Source organism: Thunnus maccoyii, chromosome 20 (assembly GCF_910596095.1).
Source record: "Thunnus maccoyii chromosome 20, fThuMac1.1, whole genome shotgun sequence".
Taxonomy (NCBI): domain Eukaryota; kingdom Metazoa; phylum Chordata; class Actinopteri; order Scombriformes; family Scombridae; genus Thunnus; species Thunnus maccoyii.
Window position 1 is genome coordinate 25570955 of NC_056552.1, and position 15153 is coordinate 25586107.

Consider the following 15153-nt stretch of genomic DNA (forward strand, 5'->3'; position numbering starts at 1 on the left):
ACGAGCCATATTATCACAACTTCTGAAAAGTAGTGTGTGGTATTGTAAAATGTTTAGAGTGCTGCTTCTTTAACATGTAGTAGCATATGGAGTGTGGCTCCCCCTGGTGGTTACTGTCCCACCCTGCATCAAGTCTTCTAGTGGTTGGATGACAGCTCTCTTGATATATTTTCCAGTCAGAGGCTGCATGGTTGGATGGAAAATAACAAAGATAAGGGCTCGCTCATGTAAACAAGGTATCTCATAAAAAAAGAGAGTTTATGAACATTAATCAATGTGATCCACTGATTAATGTTTACATCAGTGGTAGGCAAATAGTGGCCAAATCTGTCCCTCCAAAAAAATATTTTAAAGTTTTCCTTTTATAGATGACATCACATCTTTTATGTGACGCTTCATAAATCTACAGCAGATAACACAGTAAAAAAGAAAACTCATGTAAATCCCTATAAATATGACCTTATAACCTCTTATACACTAATGAGATGATAACAGCTACATAACATCATTTGGCTGATCTGACCAGAACAGATGTGTCAATAACAGTTCTTTGCTTCAACCATAAATGAAGGAGGCCACTGTTTGTTGTGTGTGTATAAGGCATCAATTACATTTCTAGTTTCATATATGTCCATGTTTATGAGTCATTTTCTTGCCAAATGAGTATTAAAAAAGGTGTTGCTGAATTGCTGAACACTGGTTTACATGATCCATAAACCACAGTTTTGCTTTTTAGTCATACCCTTTTAAATAAAATGTCCTTGTTTTTTCATAGAGCCATAATATGACCATAAAAGAGAATGTAATGCTGAACTTGTACTTTTATTTTTTTTTTCACTGTAAAAACATGCAATTTAGTGTCAGTTGACAAATGGGTTAAGAGCTAAACTTCAGTTACTAAAATATCATCTGACATTATGAGGTTCTTCACTTTGTTCAACTACTTTCAGAATGTTTTATTGCATTTCTACTCCATCACTGTGTACAATATATATTACCTGTTTAAATAAATAACATCAGGTTATGATTATTGTACAGCTGGTGCAACAAAAGCAAACTGTATAATACTAAAGATACAATAAATAAACAACAACAATGTCAATGCTTTGAATTGTACAGTATTCAGCCTTTGTTATCATTGCTACAATTAAAAACACAACTTTGGTCTTTTAACATTATATGTAGTTCCAACACTTACAGCTCCTGATTGATGAGAGTAAATGCAACAGGGCTGGGTTTGTTTTAGATTGTATAGATTGTTGACTATTGGCACTGACTTCAAAAAGTCTCATTTTACACCAGTTCTACAAGAACTTTGTGATATCATGCTCATCAAATTGACAAAGCAGACAATGACAGTGTCCTCATGGTACAAAACCTATTTTAAAAGTGTTTGATTATTAAGATGCTTGAAGATTAACACTGATCTCAAGTAGGCTTTGCATTCACATAGCATCTCCCAGCATCCAGCCCTGATTGAAAATCTCCCTCAAATCATCAAATTCTCTGTGAGATTAATTTAACATGAAATGTTCATAATACTTCTGGTCACATGTAGTTAATAAAAACCACCTCCTACAAAACACTTACATGATAAAATGTCCCTCCTCAATAAAAACAACACTGTATAAACATTTTCTTTAACATGATAATGGACAGTAGATGACTTGTTTAACATAAAAATCATGGCTATTATTATCTGTTCAAACACTGACAATAACAAAGTCTTCATGTCACAGTCACCAGGATCATCAGTCAAACTGACTCCTCCACAGAACACATTTGAACACAAAGTAAACAATGGCAAAGTTAAATATAACACAGAAAACCTATTGCAGAAAAATATAAAGCATATGCAAGCATATCTATATCTAACAAGCTAACAATAAGGCAGCAGATCTATCTAGTGCATATCATCTTACTATTGCATAATTGAGCAAATGACATTTATAATATAAAACTCTAGATGATTACGTGGTTTGGTTTCAGTCATTCACTGATAAAAAGAAAACAAACAAAGAATGACATTATGTTAAGCTAACATACAGTTACTGTGAATCAAACATTTAACATAAAAGTAATCTCTTTAAAATCATTTTACTATTTAATATAAAACATTAGGCTACATTATAAAAGTACTGGGATGGTTTTAACTGCTAATAGAGTCTTCATTAGTACAGCATGTCTGCCAGGCAGAAACAAGATGTTTTCTTGATGTTTTTTCTTCATTTCTTCATCAACAGTAACATTTTTAAAACTGTAACCGTTGTCTTTTCCATATGGCTTTTGTTATATAGTATAGGGGAAGTTGCCCCATTTGAACCTGGTATCAGCTTAACACTGAGAGCTGTGTTAGTATCTGTGCATTACTAGTGCAGAGTTAAGGGAGAAGGCCTTATTTTTTTTCATCTTGACACATGAGCACACATATTGTATCTTAGGTAAAATATTCTACACTCAAGGTTGACTTATTAGCTGTTTTGAGTTTTCGACCATATCTCACATCCTTCTTCTGTGAACATCTCTGGTGTCATCATGTGACATTTGAAATTTCGGTCATGTAATAACAAGTGGTTGTATATGCTGGGGAGATTGTAACCACAAAGACAGGGGAATATGGTTGAAAGCTCTGGAAAAGGTTACTAATTGAACCTTAGGTTTATAATATTTTACCACAAATATCTTTATGCAATACTCACATGCCCATATGTATGTTTCAAAAGTTACTGATCCCTGTAATTCTTCAAATGCTCTACAGAGCAATACCTACAAAGCAATCATAGAGCGACTCCTCTGTAAGAAATGAGGGGAAAACCCATAGTCCTCATGCTAAAGACATTCTAAAGTTCAGCTAAAGCTAAATTGAGGCTTTAGCATTCTGAGTTAGCCAAATCAAGCGGGTATCTTCCAAAGTTAGTCTTTTTAGTATGAAATTCCCTCTTTGCATCTCCATGGCCAGTGTTTCCTTGATGAGATGCACTCTAGGATACTTGGCTATGGCTCTGTTCAGGCTGACGTTAGCAACTGCATTAAAAAACACAGCCCCCTCATTCAATTCAATGTAACCACTGTGTTGGCTCAGAGTTTGCCAGGCAAAAAAAGTTAAAATCTAACTTTAGCCCAAACAAAATGCAACATCATGCGTTGGCCATTATGTGTTAAGTGCACATTTCGGGTAGATTACTTTGTAATGTGAACTGTTTAATTCTACTGTTTACTGATGTAATCATCAAGACAGAGGATAAAACGATTGTCACTTGTAGTATATAAAGCACTGAAGTGTTGTGACCTCTGATTAGTCCACACACTCATGGATCTATTACTCAAACCCTCCTGGATGGTCCCTGAAATGACACGGCCCCACTACTATTGCGTTTTAGCATTTTTTAAATGCAGTGCTGTTTTTAGTCTGAACGCCAGGTATCTCAGGACTGGGGTATGCTTGAAATAAACTAGTTTATACAACATGTCTTCGGACCACATCTAAAGGCAAAAGTGTTTCTAGCTATTATAAAGATCAACCTTCCTTCTCAATTTTGGTACACCTGGCCAGTTGCTGTGTGAAGTGGACATGCTTGTTGGATTGTTGGTTTCAGAAAAGTTAAATAAATTGTTGGAGCCCTCCCCCACCCAATTTCACACAATGTCAGAAAGCTATGGAGGGGGACGAAAGGTTCAGATGCTATTCAACATTGCAAGAAACACCTGTAGATTTTGTCCCCAATCTCTTAGAGTTGAGTCACCTTAATAAGGGGTCACTTGGACAGTGGGAATGATTACAGCGACCAATAGTTCTTTCACTGCACATATTACATCTAAGGGCGGTTTTCAGATGGACTTCTTGTACTGAACATATCCTTGAACACTTCATAGCATCTTCACATACTATTTAAAAAATCTACATTTATGATGTAGGCTCTCTACTCTACCAGTATAATTAATGAATCACATACACACAGTTAATACACTAGATAAAATAGCATACTTGCAGCTAAAAATAAGAGTCCTTCTTGCAGAAGGCATGAGATTTAGCAAGTTTGAGGGGCTTGCTAGGAATCTTATTTTCAAAATGTGGAGACAAAATCTAGCACCAAACTTTGGTCATGCTCTCATAAATCTTGTAAATAAAATGTAAACTTTTGCAGGCTGGTTTAATTGGTTGTCATTATGTTCTTGAGTCCTGCTCTAAGAATGAAACCTCCATTAAATTAGGAATTAAGGGCTGTCCACACCAAGAACAATAACTATAATAACTACAACAATAACAATGTGAGCATCCACACTTATGAACGATAACATTCTGTGCACAGTGGCACCAAGCACGTGCTGCACACTCCAATGCTGTTGGTAGCTTAGGAAAATGGATATTGATGACTTGTTACTGCTGTACGTTGCACAAAGAAAGAAAGAAATCATCTCTGGCTGTCATTCTGCTCCAATTTACAGTGCATCAGTTCATGGTGAGAACATTAAATAAATAAATATAAATAAATAAAGTCATCAGTCAGTTCCCAAGATGATATATGCAGGTTTTGAAGTTTTACTGGAAATGTCAGGCTAGATGGAGATTTTGTCTTGCCTCATGGTTTAGGGGATGGATTTTGATTGGCTTTCAGTGTTTCTAGCATTCATCAAATCACTCTGAAAGTGATCCCAATGATATTGTTTGCCACTGTCGTTGTCGTTATAGTTGTGGTATGGACTCTGCCATCCACTTCAGTTAGAATGATTTTTAAAACTATGGTTATCGTTATAGTTATCGTTCTAGGTGTGGATGGCCCTTTAAAGAGAGTTCTGGCTTCAGGTATCCACCAGTTACTGTGACTGGTAGAGTTTCTCTTTGTTTTGTTCTGAGAGAATGAAGCTGGGAGTTTAGTTACCAACAGCCAAAACTGACACTTGGTTCATTTCTGATGGTATTTCCCTCCCTGATTGTATCTCCATTCTCTGTGTTTAGACGCCCTTGAAGATGAGGGGATTAATATAAACTCACTGCCATTGTTAGCATAAGCATCACAGAACAGTGTTTTCTTTCTTCTTCACAAATGTGAAATAATAGTCAGTTTGACTGTTTACCCTTTTGCAACAACACAATCCTCTTGTTACACAAAATACAAACAGTTAGAGGATATAGCTGCAAAATTTGCAAGACAAAGTCAGAACCATTGAGTTTTATTGCCTGGATCAAGGCAGATATGTTTCATGTTGCTGTGGGGTAGAGAAGAGGTTAGAGCTATTTGGCTGAAGCCTTGGACGGTGACCTGGCTGGTGACTTAGCTGATGATTTGGAGGGACTGCTCTGACCAGGGGTGACCTTGATGTGGACGAAGAGTGAGGAGGGTGAAAGGCTAGAGCCATCCAGCTTGAGTAGTCGGACATGACGATAACCTGCAGAGGTAAAGGAAAGAAAGGTTAGGAGAGAAAATGGTTATTCATACTGTGTTGGCAACCTCACACAAATCTTTGTCAGCCAAACTCAACTGGCCCCACACACACCTTTGCGGAGACTTGTGAAAGGTAGGGTGAATTGTCCTAGGAAGTCATTGCTTGAGGTATAATCATGGTCCTCCACCATGAAGCGAACCAGAGCCAGGTCAGGGACGTGGACGGTAAAGTTAAAGGTACAGTCCCACCGCGGGTTAAAGCCTGAAAGAAAGAAAGAACACTTTGCATGAAATGGTGTTCATGGAGTTTTCTGCTGTGTGCCATTTTGTCATCTTTGAAGACACTAGAGTCATTGTACCTTGTTGTTGTTTACAATCCATTATTACCCATTTAATCTTCTCACACTAGCCACAGTAATTAGAACTCAGCTTTATGGGAATCCTAAATGTTGCTACTGAAACTAGTTAACAATTCTATTTTGTTACCAGAGTAGGTATTTACCATTGTTGTCAACATGATGGGTTTTCTTCTTGTTGTTGTCTATGGGAGCACCATGTATCTCAACCCACACCTGAGGGTCCACAATGGAGCTGGGCTTGTCCCATTCTGGTTTAGGCAGCTGCTGAGCTGAAATCACCTGGAATAAAAATAACAGGGCTTCATTTGATTAGAGTATCTTTACAGAATAGAGCATGAAGAGCCTGACACTGATACAGTGACTTTAAGATGCAGTCAACTACAACTCGCAAAAAACACTGCAGTAAGAAACATTAAATCACCAACCTTGAAATTCTCCTGTAGTTCTATGTTGATGAAAATCATTATCTTTCAAATGCAAATTGTCAATGGGACAAAATACTGCTGGAACCTGCAGTTCCACCTATTTTGCTACTTGCGACACATTTTGGGGCAGGTTAAGCGCCATCTTACCCGAACAGTGAGCAGGACAGGGCTGTGGCCAGGACCCCCACCAACATTCTCTGGGTTGAAGGTGGTAGCAGGCTGGCACATGAAGGGAGGCTTCAGGATGTACCCACACCGACCATTCTGCAAGAACTTTCCTTGATTTAGGTCCATCTGCTCACCAGGTGTCTGGAAATTCAGAGCAACTGGAAATCCAACACAGCAGTGTTAGTGTTGTCTAGCACAATGTCCTTTTGATGCTACCACTGTTGGGTTGGGATGTTTGGGTGTGGGGTATAGACGCATAGAACAAAGAGAGGAAGGTAAGTATGGGCTTAAATTAGGGTCATATGTATTGTAGCTGTGTATCACCATATCTGAATGTGTGAAAACCTTTTTATATGAATACATTCAAATGTGTGAATTTAAAAACGTTTTGATCAAATGAATTCAAATGTTTGAAAGTGTAAAATTTTTAATCTGTAAGGAGATCTGTAGCTGTGCATGACATTTTGTGAACAAATGAGAAAGATTTGCACAAATAATTTCCAATGTGTGAGTACATTAAGAAGATGTTTGTGTGATTCCCAAGTTTACAACTACAAATCTACAAGTACAAATACTTTTGTCTCATATTTGATGTTTGGGGCATACTTCCTTCGGCAGACACACTTGATTCGGAGCTCTAAACTTGGGAATAACAGTTAGTCTGTCTGCTTCTCTTAGGAATAACAAACAAAACATATAAAATAAGCTCTCACCAATCTGACAGCCTCCATTCCACATCTCTTGAGGGTTGTAGTTGGAGGACTGGAGACGCTGGCCAGAGGGGTAGATCCTGCTGAGCTGGTGAGTGTTGTGACGCACAAAATACATCCCTTGTGGGGTAGGATAAGGAAAGTTCAATTAGTCCAGTCAGACAAATGGTATGTTGAAGAAATACAAAAGGGCAGCCTTTAACTTTCAAAAGTAAATAGGTTTAGTCACATACACACATCGTACCTGAGTCCTTAACGTGCCTGAGGGCCTCACTTTCAGAGAAAGAGGACATGTCGGTTGATGGGCTTTTGGCAGCTTGTTCGAAGCCTTTAAAGGGAACACTGCGGGTGTAGACCACCAGCTCTGACAGCTCTGGATCCAGCTTAGACACACCTGGCTGAAGTCACCCACAAAACCATCACATTCCTTACCAGCCCAACTGGTAAACAACTGGTCACTGTTTATCCTCATTACTATTTCCAACATTTATTGGTTCAACAGGCAGCAATACCAACTGAGTACACCAAAACCAAAATAGGATACTGGTGAGAGCCACTGCTGCTAGGATACACATTAGATGGTAGTGTTGTACAAACCTTCTTGTCCTCTATCTTTGTCCTGGGTTTGCCTTCAGCCCGGCTGGCCTCCTCGTCTGAGGAGCTGAAGTCTGAGGAGCTGGACGAGCCCTCCTCCACCGTGTGCTCCTTCTTCCCCTTCACCAGGATTTTACCCTTAAGATCCTGCACACACAACCAACACATTACGCACATAATACATGAACAACTTGTTTGGAAATGAGACTAATAAGAAAATTTTGTCATGTTAACAATACCACCGAGTATTTCATTTACTATTAACGCTAGCCTTTCAGTGATGGAAAAGTAATCAAGTTAATTTACTAAAGTACTGTCCTTAAGTAGTAGTAACCCTAACCCTAGCCCCTACAATGGAGGTGGCCCATTGCCCTCTATTACTGCAACTACTAATGCTACTTTTATTAGGGCTGCTAACAACATAATAATGTATGACAATGTTTTTTAAGAGTAACTAGTAAATGAGAACAAAATCCTCAAAGCAAATAACATAAAATCATTTGAGTGTATACAACAGTGGCCAGAAGGCAATGCTTGGTTAGGCTTGTGAAAATGCCTCAAGGGAGTGTGATTATTGGGGCACAGATCATGAGTGCATGCACCAACCCTCACATTCCTCACTCATTATTTGTAAATGAAAAATAAGTGGGACAAAGAAGAGCAGATGGCTCCAGGTTTCCCATCTAGCACAAACAGCCTGCTCTCTGCTTTACACGTAATCCCAACAGAATAACAGTTGCCATCAAGACAGACAAATTGTTTACAAAGGCCTCACATACATAACAATCCTGCTCTCCAATGAGGGAAAGTTCGGATATTAAAAAGTGAGGCAGAGTGAAATCTTTGCTGAGGAATCTGACTGAGCCAGTCAAACATCGTCTATTTTTAACCACGTCTACATTCCAATCAAAACTAGCAAGCACACTACAAATATCTATCTGGACAAATCATTTAATCATGTCAGGCTTATTTTCACAAAATTGTTAACTGCCATAGTGAGAAAAGTTAATGTGGTTCCAGGACATCATTAGTCAGACGATTAGGCAAACTAGGTCTAATGGGTTTTGAACCTAGCTTTTTTTAAAATTATGTGACACTCTGTTGATACCTCTGGAGAAGGCAGGCTGCGGGAGTCCAGACCATTGAGGGGCTTGGTGAGCAGCTTTTCCCCCAGGATGGATCGCAGATGTTGAGCCATCACTGCCTGCTGCTCTATGGAGCAGTGGTTCTCCAGTGACAGGATCAGGGGGTAGGGAGACGCCTGGGAGAGAGGGACCATGATGATGCAAAGTCAGAGAGAAAATGATTTTGTCCATAGAGCAGAACAGAGGAAGGAAACCATTTTTTGGCCTGTCAGCAAAATTATCAATTTAGGTATTAGACCATATAGATTTAAAAGTATATTATATTTGTCCACACCAATCAATTTAATTTTGAAAGTTTGCTCTTCACTTTTGATGTCAACCATCACTACTGTGTATCTGCACCGTAAGCAAATTACTTTATTATTTATTTGTAGCTGACAAGAAAGTAGTAGTGTACTCACTTTAAAAGCATACTCATTGATTGTCTCAATGACTTCAACAAAGGGCACTTTGGAGGTGAGTGTGTGTCCATGGTAGATGACTGGCTCTCCTTTATCTCCATCCCAACAGTCCAGCTCCACACAGCGACAACCATTTTTCAGGGCTCTAAGAGAGACATCATCAGTCAGTATCACTAAAACAGAGATGAATTCAAACAGAATTTTGGAGCTTGTCAGTAATCTGTGACCTTTATCTACCTCTGTTGGCAACCAATAGTAGTTTTCAGACACCTTATAGAGCTGTGATATACCTGCTTTAAGTACATGTGCATTATGACTTCACCGTGTTTCCTGCATTCCTTAAGACTGTTGGTTTTGTGTGTTTGCAAAATGCATTTAAGACCAAGACAATGTGGGGCAGTGTAACAGTGCACATATACACACAGTAGAAAAAAGGTCACCAGCAGACTTTGAACAAACAGCAACAAGGGTAGGAGAAAATTATGAGGAGAAACTAACATAGTTTGTTGCCACTGACACTTTTCAGCTGTGCTCTTATTATCAATAGCATTCTTCTGTGTGGCCATGTTGAGCTATGTTTACACTGTGCAAAATTTACAGCCTTTAAAGAATTTATTCCTGTGAAGATTGAGCCCTCATCTGCTGCCTAATGGGTATAATGCCTTTCACATTGGATCCACTTGTCTATGCATACTTCCTGTTCAAAGCAGATATATCATGAGCCCGAGCTAATGCAGAAAGCTAAAAAGTGTGGCTGTCTGTGTGTTGTCCTGTTCATTATTACCGGATATATGGTTCTGTGCTGCTGTCCCCAGTCAGCTGGTCCTTGGTGAGGTAGGTGTTGTGGGAGGAGGAGATGAAGTAGTGTGCCAGAGGTTGTTTCATGTCTTGGTAAACCCTTACATGCTCCGGGTTAAACACACAGTTCTCTTTAGACAGCATGTATATGGTGAAACCATTGGCTGTCATGAACTGATTCTTCTGGGCTGTACTGGACAAAAGGCACACAAGCACGTCAGTAAATAAGGGGAATTAGCAGATTGAGTATTAAGCAAACTGGTGCTAATCGTCATACTACAGTTTGTACAATAGGCTACAACTAAATATTTAACCTGTTTATTAAACCATATAGGGTTTTTGTACATGCATTATGAAGGGGTTAAAGGCATGATTATGGTGTAAGAAGAAAGTCGGGTTGACTTCAAAACATTTTGAAGATGCTTTAATAATTTTTTTTTGGGTCACTTAGGGGGAAGATGAATTCCTCAACACGCTGGAAAACACCTCTGACATATTGTCACAGTGTAAAGTTGTTCTGGCAAATGTGTCAGTCTACACATCACTAGTCTACACATCCAGTAAACATGGAGTAAAATTAGCAATTATTTGGACCACCTGACTCACATAAGCTCAAAATATGATCTACATTTAATTCTACATTGGTCCTAACCAATTCCTGAGAAAAATATCTGGGTTTTTAGATGCTGAATGCTTTCCTGTGTTTAACAGCTAGTCGCTAACTTTATCTGTCTGCCGTTTGCTTTTTTGCTAGTCACTAATGTTATGTGTCTGATGTTTGGTGCAGGGCAATCCAGTGGATTTATCAGAGCTTTTCTGCTGAACACACACCAGATACATGTTGGTACTTTGTAATATATTGTTACTTAGCACCGTACCCCACTCGTTAAGTTCGTAGGTGAGTATGAGGCTTTGGGCATGAGTGAGTGAAGCGTCCTCCCCCTGGTCTTTCAGGAAATCCCTCAAGTCCACAGTGGAAAGCACACAGCCATTTGCAGAGTAGCGGATGAACACGGCATCCAGCTCAGGCCTCCGTAACAACTCCCTGCAGAAGATTTCGATCTCCCCGTGGTCCAGACGACCGTCAGCCGAGCGATCACATTTCTGTCAGAAAAAGAAAGTAAGAGACATCTCATATGGGCCAGATGATCATTCTTAGTTAAGGTTTGACAAACCAATTAACTGAGGTCTGTCAGGTCAAATGAATATCTAAATACTACACAGGGCCACAGCTTTTAGATGCATGCGTTGAGTCTGGCTACCTGGAAGAGGCTGCGGGCGTATTGGTCACTCAAGTCAATGTTGATCATCTGCAGCAGTTTCTGCACTTCGTCGTAGCTCATCTTATCGTCATGGTTCTGGTCAGCCCGACTCAGGTAAGCATGAATCCAGGTAACAGACACACGGTCAAGGAAGCAGAAAGAGCACTTATGCATATATAGCATACCCCTAATGCATAGATAGTTTAGAATAGTATACTGTGGGTTGAAGTGAATTTTAGATGTGGCACGATTACATACAAAGTCAATGCAAAGATGCAAGTTGACATGAATTCACCTGGGGTGGAGCAAATTGATGCTAAGACGTGTCAGTGTGAGTTGAAAATGTCTCAACTTACGTGAAAAATTTGCACACATAGCTTGCTTCTTAAACGCACAGAAATGAGAGGAAAAAGTAGACTGGAGGAAAATAACACAAAGAACTTCTGGTGAGTTCTGTGTTCAGTAAGAGACCGAATTGAACACAAACACACACTCTCCTATAGACACAGTGGGAGCTGTTGCTAACTTGCTTACAGCTAATGTACAGTTGGTATTTTGGTTATTTGGGGTGAATGAACACAGATGGTCCAGCAGCCGAAAACATGCAAATAAGGCAAGGTGAAAATTTGCTTCGCATTTTGTCTGAACACAACATTGCATAAGTAAATACTTATTTCTTTACTTCTACTTTGGGAGGAGTACATTGAGATACTGTTTTTGGAGTAAATTCCTTCAGTCTAAAAGAATGGACAATTTTTTTCATTGGTTACTTGTTACACTGCTGGTACTCTTTAAGAAACTTTAAGAAGTCTTAAAATTAGCAGCTCAATTTCACCACAATTCTCCACTGTGTAGTTACTACATAGTTCTACAATTTCAAATGAACCAAAATTTGTTTTCAGAAAACTCTGCAAGGTCTTGAAGGATATTGGTCAAGTTTCTCCTTCTGGGTCATGTTCTCCACCCTCTCCTGCAGCGTTCGGATGCCGCGGGCCCAGTGCTTAGCCTCCTCCTGGCTCTGGCAGAGGAGATCCAGACTCTTGCGGGGCCCTTTGAAGACCACCGTCAAACACCGGCCTTCAGGTACTGAACCGACCATCTGCCGCAACATCTCTGACTGGCAACCCTCCCGAACGCACTCCACCTCCATGACAGAGACTGGGGGTGTGTGAGAGAAACAGAGAGAGAAAAGACAGAGGCAGAGGAAGAAAGAACAAGTAAGTATAGAACAAGTACTGCCCAATTACTTATCCGTCATGTTATCAGATGATATTCACTCCATGAGTGCTATGTTGTTTCAGAGGATTATATACAGTTATAGTTTTCGGAGGCATTGGTTAATAAAATAAGACCACAACAACAAACATGGTAATTAAAGGGGATCTATAAGCTTATGCTCATTTTCAGCTCTATATTTTTATTCTGGGACCCCACTAGAGTAGCTTTGCATGATGCACAGTACAAAAAACTCTCTAGTCATCTTATACTGGCCCTTTATGTGGCGTGTGTGGAGCAGATGACCATATAAAGAAATCCGTCTTTAGCTGACATCAGCTCGGGCTCAAAGTGGAAAAAACTGTTGGAAACCGAGCACTCAGCGCAGTCTGAAGCCGGTGCTTTTTGCTCACAGGGATTACTTCTATACGTTTACCTCATTATTTTACTCTTTGGCCACGTATAATATGAACATGCACCACTGTAACATTATATAAATGACTGAAAATAAGGAAAAGCATAATAGGTCCCTTTTAAGAAGCCATTCTTCTGGGAGCATCCTTTGCAAATGACAGACTATCAATTATAACTCTAGAGAGATGACAAAATGTCCATGAAGCAGACATGAAGGGCTAGAAGAGCCAAAGGAGAGAACAAGGAGGAGGCAAATTTACAGCATACAATGCTTTCCTGTAAATAGTTTCAGTTGAAAGTGATGACCAAAAGGGGAACAATAGTACCACAGACTGAGTTTCAGAGAACTAGCTTCTTGGTTTAGTTCCTATTTAAGAGTGCAGGACAGATGACAGATACATGGATGCTCTCAGCTGACACATGAGTTCCCTAAAATAAAAACCTCAAAGAGCTTCCAGAACAGTATCAGTGTCTCTTGTCATAGATTGTCCAAGTATGTGGAACTCTTCTGAAGGGATGAACAGCATTCCTCATCTTCAGAGCGCTGTCTAAAACATAGCTCTAAAATCTTCCATAGATGTTCAGTTGAACTGAGTTTTTTAATTTAGGGAATAGGGAAATATTGTGGTTATGGAGAAGAAATATGGTTAAGGTTGGGAAACTAAAACACAGCAAACCACTGCACAGCTCTTTTATATACAATAAGACAGAGCCTGTTTCACAAAAGTGATTTGTAGCACTGCTTACAGGCAGATCCCAAATGGTGCCAGTGCCCTCTTTCACAATAAGATTTTTCTTTTTTTGCAATTTCCCTTTTCATAGATGGGTTGCAAATACAGCATTTCTTTTGATTAGGTTAAAGTGTCAAAATTAACACGCAAGTCACAGCTTGCATGTTGAAAATTTGATGAAAGGGGGCACAGGATTTTACAACTTTTTACAACTGGAAAGTTATCATGGTGACAATGATTTTATCTTTTGTCCGGATGATCTCCAGGTAAACACTAGAAATACAACGTTCAGGTTACAAACTAATCTACCAGGATGCATGCATGTATTTGATTGGTCAATACAGTGCCTTGACAGATGACGTTGCACTACATTGCAGCAGAGGTCGAGCCTGGTTCAACTTATATCATTGCACAGCCCTACATTTTTTTGCCACAGCCCTCTGCCTCATTGAAATGAATGAAGAGGCAGCATTTTTTTTCTCGCAGGGTTAATGTCAGTCTAAACAATCATTAAAAAAATATCTGCATATTTATTTTTCTCCACATTCTCCTTTATTAGATTTTTCCTTGAATTTGTCACATTCTGTATTCTGTATATCTGACACAGACTTACAAAAACAAATGATGTAAAGGGCTTTCATGTATTTTAACAAGTGTCACTAAAATGTGTCCGGTCTGTACGATCAGTAAACAAGCAGTTATAGCAACAAAGGATGCTTGGACAGAGAAAAGAGATGAGATTGGAGATGAGAAGGGAAGGGAACAGGAGGGGAGGGGGTTAAGACACTGCAAGCGAACACATCACTGCTTTCTACTACATTGCATCTCAATGCTGAAATAAATGCATTACACAATCATAGCCCAATGTCACTTTTGATCTTTATATTTGTGACTTTCACTTACAGACTCAAACTCACATTTCATAAATCAAACCATAATCCAAGTTTCAATCTCTCATTCTCTGCATTATGAACAGTACTGAGTGTTAGCAGTGCCAGTAAAATATATTATGAGCCTTATTTTCATGTCATTACTATTAATCCCTTTTGCTCCCAACATATATAGAGTTTAATGGCAGGTCCTGACAACAACTCTTTCTGTCAGGCCTCTGTGCAGTGTGTATTTAAGGTGGTGGCATTTTGAGTAACTAAAACACACTCTCCAACTCTTAAATAAACAGATGTCTACTGTATTGATATGCCTATCAACAAAACACAATAACATATCACCTCTGTTTCTATTCTGTTTAAATCATCTATCCTTAGTAATTAAACTATAATTCCAGAGAACTCAGTGTTTCTGTGGGGTTCTGCTGCTAATATTTGTGATACTAATATTGTTTCTGGTAATAGTATTCCTTTTGCCACAATATACTATATTTGCTGGGTTCAATTTGGATTTTGTGCAAAAGTATCCACACACTTTCACAGCTGTGTGTCAACAGGACATCATGGTTACAGGGTGCATAGCTTAAGGGGACAAGTTCTGAGACATGCTTGGTTTTCTTTGAATCTGTGTAACCCTGAACACTGAAATACCAGATTTAC

General features: G+C 39.2%; 1 protein-coding gene across 1 annotated transcript in view; it reads right to left on the reverse strand.

The window, feature by feature from the left end:
- Nucleotides 1-814: 814 nt before the first annotated feature.
- The window catches only part of LOC121887593 (1-phosphatidylinositol 4,5-bisphosphate phosphodiesterase delta-3-A-like), a 29871-nt gene continuing 15532 nt past the window's right edge, over nt 815-15153 (reverse strand). Inside the window, exons 4-16 of the mRNA XM_042398498.1 lie at nt 12176-12404; nt 11247-11376; nt 10863-11088; nt 9971-10172; nt 9187-9331; nt 8749-8901; nt 7644-7787; nt 7291-7444; nt 7050-7166; nt 6316-6494; nt 5887-6022; nt 5497-5646; nt 815-5388 (exon numbers count right to left, since the gene is read on the reverse strand). Coding sequence (XP_042254432.1) covers nt 5234-5388; nt 5497-5646; nt 5887-6022; nt 6316-6494; nt 7050-7166; nt 7291-7444; nt 7644-7787; nt 8749-8901; nt 9187-9331; nt 9971-10172; nt 10863-11088; nt 11247-11376; nt 12176-12404 — 2120 coding nt within the window. The 3' untranslated portion in view covers nt 815-5233. The remainder of the gene's footprint in view (nt 5389-5496; nt 5647-5886; nt 6023-6315; nt 6495-7049; nt 7167-7290; nt 7445-7643; nt 7788-8748; nt 8902-9186; nt 9332-9970; nt 10173-10862; nt 11089-11246; nt 11377-12175; nt 12405-15153) is intronic.